Raw genomic sequence first — 6,921 nt, 5'->3', positions numbered from 1 at the left:
GCTTCTTTCTCCGTGAAAGCCATCGGGGTGAGATTATTCGCGCCAGGGCGGGTTAGGTCCCGCTATGGCAGGCCAGTCGCGACTTAAGTCGGGGAAAATACCCAAAATCATTATTTTCTGCGAAACTTCGTTCTTAAGATCTACGAGATGACTCAAGGCGATTTCTTGATAGTTTTCCACGACTTTTAGTGCCAAAGGTAAGGATTTTACTTCCCTAATCCATTTTTCGATCCGTGGAACTTAGATTGTTGGGTAATTATTGTTGCGGGAGTTTTTTTGAAATTGATGGTGGGAAAAAGCCCTAGATGCACATTAGGATCATGGGTTTGGTCTTGGGTTATTGGGTTTGTTATAATCCAGGTAAATTAGACCTTAATTATTGATTTTTGCGTTAAATTACTCGTTTGTAGACCAAGAACAAGTGGAAAGAATCCGGAAAGGGAATTAGGCTCAAGTATCTTAGGAGGATTCAAGCTATGTTTTGAGGTAGGTGATGGTTTGATTTCCTTTTTGTGTGATATATGTCGGTTGATTACTACATTGTATTACATGTGTGCATTGTGAATAGAGAAATGTGAACCAATCTAATGAAATGATGATATGTGAACAATACATGCCATGAATCTATTACTTGATTGTATGATTTGAGTATTGTTCATTATGGATGTGATTGTGATTGTGGTCGTGCTGATTGGATCGGGTGTCACGTTTCGACACATGCATTAGATCGGGTGTCACGTTTTGACACATATATTGGATCGGGTCTCACGTTCTGACACATACATTAGATCGGGTGTCACGTTCTGACACACTAACAGTGTGGGTATGGGTTCCATGAGAGGGCCATTTGTGATAATTATGTTATATCTAATTGTCATTGAAGTTGGGAAATTATATGTTGCTTCTAAAATGATGATTGGACTGTATTCTATATATGTATGCTTATTGTGTTGTGATTTCCTGCCTATGTTTGTAGCCATGTGATCCTACTAGTACATTGTGGTTGTGTACTGATACTGCACTTGTTCGTTCTTTATTGAGTACAGGGCATCTTCAGGCGGTTACTAATCAACCTCAGCTGGGAGATAACTGATCGAGACCGAATTCAAGGGTGAGCCAGTTCTTCCAGGCTGCCATGAGTTCTCTTTTGTTTAGTCCATTCTCTTTGGACTCAGACTAGTGTTTTCGATATTTTTTATGTTTGGTTGGGGTTGTACCCTTTTTCCTTAGACTTGTTGAAATTAGAGTTTTGGTACAATGACTTTCAGTTTCTAGGGGTTGTTTTCGCAAATGTTTTGGTAGTTGTGTTTATTAAACTTTGGAGTTTATGGAAACTTTATATTTCTTTAGACATTTAAACTTGCTTCCATATCTTTAAATGTTCTAGTTTTCGTTAAGTTGTGTAGTTGGGTTGTAGTAATAGTTCTCCCACCGAAGGGTTATTGTGGGTGCCAATCACGATGGTTTGGGTCGTGACAAGGTTGGTATCAGAGCCCTAGATTCGTTGATCTCATTGTACCAAAATGAGTCTAGTAGAGTTTTGCGGAACGGTACGGAGACGTCTGTATTTTTTCTTCGAAAGGATATATCTTTAAGAAGTCTCTCTGTCTTTTCTCCCTTCGTGCTATGACTTGATTCCATTAGTATCTGGCGATCCAAATTGGTATCTAATATCTTTCATTCTTCTGTCTGCAGATGGTTAACACGTGTTTCAATGGAGTCAGACCTGTAGCCCCCATCAATGAGCTGACTAAGAAAGCTGCAACAAGAGGTTGAGGTCGAGGCAGGGGTAGAGGAAGAGGAAGAGGAAGAGGAAGGGATATAGGTCGATGAAGGGTAGCACCTGCCAGGAGTGGAACCCTAGTTGAAAACTCTCCCAAGGAAGAGGCCTCTACTGTGCCCCAAGAAGAGGTACAAGAGAATGTGGAAATTGAATATGAGTAGGAGGTACAGGCCGACACTACAGGTACTCCTCCCTTAGACCCAATGTTAGCTAAGCAGATTATGAATTTTCTGAAGGGATTGGTCGACCCTGAAGTCCTCCCCACGATGCAAGCAACTCAAACCCCAACCAATCCCCCGATTGCTGCTACTGCTCCCAAGGTGGGAGGAGCCTTGACTAAGTTTCTGAAGTTGAAGTTGGATGTGTTCTATGGTTCTGAGAGTGAGGACACTTATGAGTTTATTTTGGATTGTTATGAGAGGCTTCATAAGTAAGGTATTGTCCATCAACATGGAGTAGAGTTTGTGACCTTCCAACTTCAGGGTGAGGCTAAGCAATGGTGGAGAGCTTATGTGGAATGAAGATCGCCAGTCTTGCCCCCACTCACTTGGACGCAGTTCCATGCTCTGTTTCTGGAAAAGTATGTGCCCCAGATTTTGAGGGATCACAAAAAGAATAAGTTCATGGCTTTGGAGCAGGGTGGTATGTCTGTAGCTGCTTATGAGGCTAAGCTCCATGCTTTTTCTAGATATGCTACACAATTGGTAACTATTGAGGAGGAGAGGATTCATTTATTTGTCAAGGATTAAACTCTGAGCTACATGTATTGTCTGTTCACATGACCTCTGTAGGTAAAAGTTTTAATGAAGTGACCAACTTTATGAAGAAAGTAAAAGGAGTTCAACGTGATGGGCAGGGTTAGGCTTTGGCTAAGAAGCCCAAGAGCACATGTAACTTTCATGGTTCCTACTCTAGAGGTTTAGGTAGGCTGACATTTGCAGCCCGACCAATTCAGTCAGCCATGTCCGCTTTTATAGTTGGTTACTCGGGAACTCCACAATAAAACTTTATTCAGGATAGTCAGGGAGCCACACCTTCGGCGGGCAGCATGGCGTCTTTTGACCGCACTTGTTATAAATGTAGAGAACCTAGGCATATGAAGAGAGATTATTCCCACCCGCGCATGGTTGACCCCGCGCAGAAGCAGACTAGAGCTGTGGTAATAATGGTAGATGGTGTCCACAAGGTGGTCGAGGAGGGAATCAGCAAGGCTGTGGAGGCTGGGGAAATAGTAATGCAGGTAGAAGAGCAGTGCAACCAGGCAAGGAGGTCACCTGTCAAGATGACAGGGCTCAGTGTTATGCCTTTCCGGGCAAGACCGAGGCAGAGACATTTGATGCAGTGATCACATGTACTTGTTTGCGACCGGATGGCTACTATCTTGTTTAATTCGGGTTCTACTTATTCATATGTGTCAGTTTAGTTTGCCTTGAGATTTGATATGATTTGTGATGTACTTGATGCCCTAATCCTTGTTTCTACCCCAGTTGGAGAGTCTGTCAAAGTCACTCATGTCTATCGTACTTGTCTCATCTTGTTTATGGGTTTTCAGACTTGGGTTGATTTGGTTATTTTGGATATGACCGACTTTGATATAATCTTAGGCATGACTTAGTTGTCCCCCTATTATATTGTGCTTAATTGTAATGCTCAGTCTGTGACTTTAGAGATCCCGAGATGTTGAAGTTGAGTCTCCCTCTATTGAGTCTATTCATGTAGTGTCTGAATTTATGGAAATGTTCCCTACCGATTTTCCTGGTATGCCTCCGGATAAAGATATAAATTTCTGCATTGACTTGGAACCAGGCACTCGCCCTATTTCCATCCCTCTGTATCGCATGGATCCGGTAGAACTGAGAGAGCTAGCTTAAGAATCAAATCGATGAGCTTCTTGATAAAGGGTTTATTCATCCTAGTTCTTCCCCATGGGGTGCTCCTGTCTTGTTTGTTAAGAAAAAATGGTGGTAGTATGAGGATGTACATAGACTACTAGCAGTTGAATAGGGTCACCATTCGAAATAAGTATCTGTTGCCTAGGATAAATGATTTGTTTAACTAGTTGCAGGGTGCATCAGTTTTCTCTAAGATTGATCTATGGTCTGGTTACCATCTGTTAAAGATTAGGCCTGAGGACGTACCCAAAATGGCATTCAGGACCCGCTATGGGCACTGTGAGTTTTTAGTGATGTCGTTTGGATTGACCAATGCGCCTGCAACTTTCATGAGTTTGATGAATTGGGTGTTCAAACCATTTGTGGATTCTTTTGTTATTGTCTTTATTGATGACATTTTGGTGTATTCAAAGAGTAAGGAAGAGCATGCTGACTATCTTCGCATTGTTTTGGGTGTCCTTGGAAAACAAAAGTTGTATGCCAACATTTCCAAGTGTGAGTTCTGGTTGGATTCAATTGCCTTTTTGGGGCATGTAGTTTCAAGAAAAGTGGTAATGGTAGATCCCCAAAAGATTGAAACGGTTAGCAATTGGGTCTGGCTCAGCTCTGTGACTGAAGTTAGGAGTTTTATGGGGATCGTTAGCTACTATCGTCGGTTTGTGAAAAAGTTTGCTTCTATTGCCACGCATTTGACAAGGCTGCCTAAAAATGAGGTGCCTTTCGAATAGACTGAAAAACGTAAAGAGAGCTTTCAAAAGCTCAAGACTCTCTTGGCCATAACACCTATTCTAGCACTACCAATGGAAGGTAAAGACTTCATTGTTTATTGTGATGCCTCATATTCGGCTTTGGGTATTGTGTCTATGCAGGATAAGAATGTCATAGCTTATTAATGAATCGGAGATTTGGACTCATTTAGGGCATTATTTGTATAGATTTAGTGTCCTCAAATGCTTATTGTGTGCCAATAACTAATGCAAAATCTTTGATTTCCAGGTATTTGGATTGAGGAACAAAGCAAGGACAATAATTTGCAAAAAGGAACGAAGCAAGTTGAAAGAATGAAGAAAAGTAAGTCTGGTGATCGCCAAGTCCATTTGGCGAGTTGCCGAACGGCTTCTTGACTGCCTAAAGTTCCAGTGTGCCAAGCCCTGAAGGAAAGAACCAAGTCGGTGAGAAAAAGGAGCAGTCAGCGGATTGTCGAGTGGTTCTGCGATGCAGTGTTGGATCGCCCAAAGTTACAGACCTCGAGGATGCTGAAGGCCAAGGCAGAAGGGCGATGGAGTTGACCAAAGGGCGGATCGCCGCGTGGATCGGTGAGCCCGACTTACTTTGCCGAGTGACTCTTCGCAAAACATTTTTGGCGACTATAAATATATTTTTGAACATTTAGTTTAGTATCAATTATCAATCATAAAATTATTATCATATTTTTCATTACAGTTTTTTCTAGTTTTTCCTAAGCTTTGGTGAATTGAAGTTTTTCACTTTTGAGAAATTGGAAGTGGGTCTTTGAGATTCTTCGACTTGGAACATTGTAAGGACGAAATTAATCTTACCTAATTGATGGAAACTCAATTTGGTAACGATTTTTATCTTTGGGTGTGATTATGGGCTGATTTAGTTTATGGGTATTGCTAATTGTTAGTTTAAATGCAGTTTAGAAGTTATTTCAATCATTAATTGTGGTTCAATTTAAGAATTGTAGTTGCAAAGGCAATTCAACCCTTGTGTGGCTTGTTCGAGAGATAGGTTTTAAAACTAAGATTATTGATTGATGGTCAGTGGGTATTGGGTTGTCATGGGTTCAGCTTGAGAGAGTGAATCCAAAACCCTTTTCCACATATTCAGCTTAAGAGAATGAATGGACTAAAGCGTAGGCTGTTCTTATTTTGCATTCTTGTTGATGTTCGAGAGAAATTAACTTGATTCGGGGTAAATTGTTCGAGAGAAAGTTTACCTCCTCTATAGTCTAGCTTATTCACTAATTTACAGCTATTTCCTAATAGTTGTAATTTTCCATTTGTCTACATTAGCCTATAATCGAATCACATCCCAAGAACCCGTCTCATTATTGTTATTTCGTGTTGTTTGTTGTAGTTGTAGTTGATAATTAAAACCAAAACCCCCTTATTTGACATTCGTGTCACCTCCTGATTTGAATTATGTTTTCATTCGATAATGTTTATTCCTATGACTGACTTGATCATGTTCACACTTTACCATTGAATCTTAAACACGTACCACTCCCTGTGGGATTCGACCCCAACTCATTTGGTTGGGTTTTATACTGACTAGCGATCGTTGAAACTTAGAATTGGATGAAGTATCCTTGAAACGTTAATCACTTATGCATCGCGGCAGTTGAAGATGCATAAGAGGAACTACCCGACGCATGATTTGGAATTGATAGTGGTAGTGTTTGCCCTTAAGATCTGGCGACATTACCTTTATTTGTGTCAAGTGTAAGGTGTTTACTGACCATCATAATCTGCAACATGTATTCACTCAAAAGGACCTAAATCTAAGACATCGAATATGGATGGAGTTACTTAAGGATTATGATGTCACCATCCAGTATCATCCGGGTAAGGCAAACGCGGTGGCAAACGCATTAAGATGGAAGGCGATGAGTATGGGTAGTCTAGCTTGCTTGGGTGTGTCCAAGACCTTTGGCCAAGGAGATTCAAACCTTGGAGTCTAAATTCTTGCAGTTGAGTATCTCAGTAAAATGTGGGGTGTTAGCTAGCATTGAGGTTAGACCCACGTTCATTGAGGAGATCAAGGTCAAACTGTTTGAGGATGGGAATTTGAATGAGCTTAAAAAGAAGACAGTGTCTGGTAAGGCACAAGATGTGGTTCTTGATGCGGGAGGTGTGCTTAGTTTTATGGGGAGAATTTGTGTTCCCGAGTTGATGGCTTGATTCAGAAGATGATGACAAAATCTCATGGTTAGCGGTATTTCATTCATCCGGGTGTTACCAAGATGTACCGAGACTTGAAATGACTTTATTGGTGGCCTCGCATGAAGAAAGACATAGCTGAGTTTGTGGCTAAATGCCAAAACTGTCAGCAGGTAAAATATGAGTACCAAATGCCTACAAATTTTCTTCAGCGAATGCCAATTCCGAAATGGAAGTGGGAAGGGATAGCTATGGATTTTGTGGTTAGTCTTCCCAGGACATTGGGACAGTTTGATTCCATTTGGGTAGTGGTTGACAGATTGACTAAGTCAACCCATTTTAT

The 6,921-nt window shown here is 41.1% G+C and overlaps 1 protein-coding gene across 1 annotated transcript; it reads left to right on the top strand.

Moving 5' to 3' along the window:
• The first annotated feature begins 2,279 nt into the window (after positions 1 to 2,279).
• On the top strand, positions 2,280 to 6,599 carry LOC125868675 (uncharacterized). Its single transcript, XM_049549273.1, has 5 exons — positions 2,280 to 2,363; positions 2,422 to 2,487; positions 2,799 to 3,095; positions 4,089 to 4,388; positions 6,390 to 6,599. Exons 1-5 carry the CDS (start codon positions 2,280 to 2,282, stop codon positions 6,597 to 6,599), a joined length of 957 nt encoding a protein of 318 aa, XP_049405230.1.
• The last annotated feature ends 322 nt before the right edge of the window (positions 6,600 to 6,921 follow it).

This window comes from Solanum stenotomum, chromosome 6, assembly GCF_019186545.1.
Source record: "Solanum stenotomum isolate F172 chromosome 6, ASM1918654v1, whole genome shotgun sequence".
In the NCBI taxonomy this organism is placed as follows: Eukaryota; Viridiplantae; Streptophyta; class Magnoliopsida; order Solanales; family Solanaceae; genus Solanum; species Solanum stenotomum.
This window is presented reverse-complemented; position numbering and strand designations above follow the sequence as displayed.

Excerpts from the sequence above, each read along its gene's own strand:
- LOC125868675 (XM_049549273.1), top strand. The coding sequence starts at position 2,280 with ATGGTGGAGAGCTTATGTGGAATGAAGATCGCCAGTCTTGCCCCCACT. Across the intron at positions 2,364-2,421 it reads CATGCTCTGTTTCTGGAAAA|GGTGGTATGTCTGTAGCTGC; the intron begins GTATGTGCCCCA and ends GCTTTGGAGCAG. Across the intron at positions 2,488-2,798 it reads CTAGATATGCTACACAATTG|GATAGTCAGGGAGCCACACC; the intron begins GTAACTATTGAG and ends AACTTTATTCAG.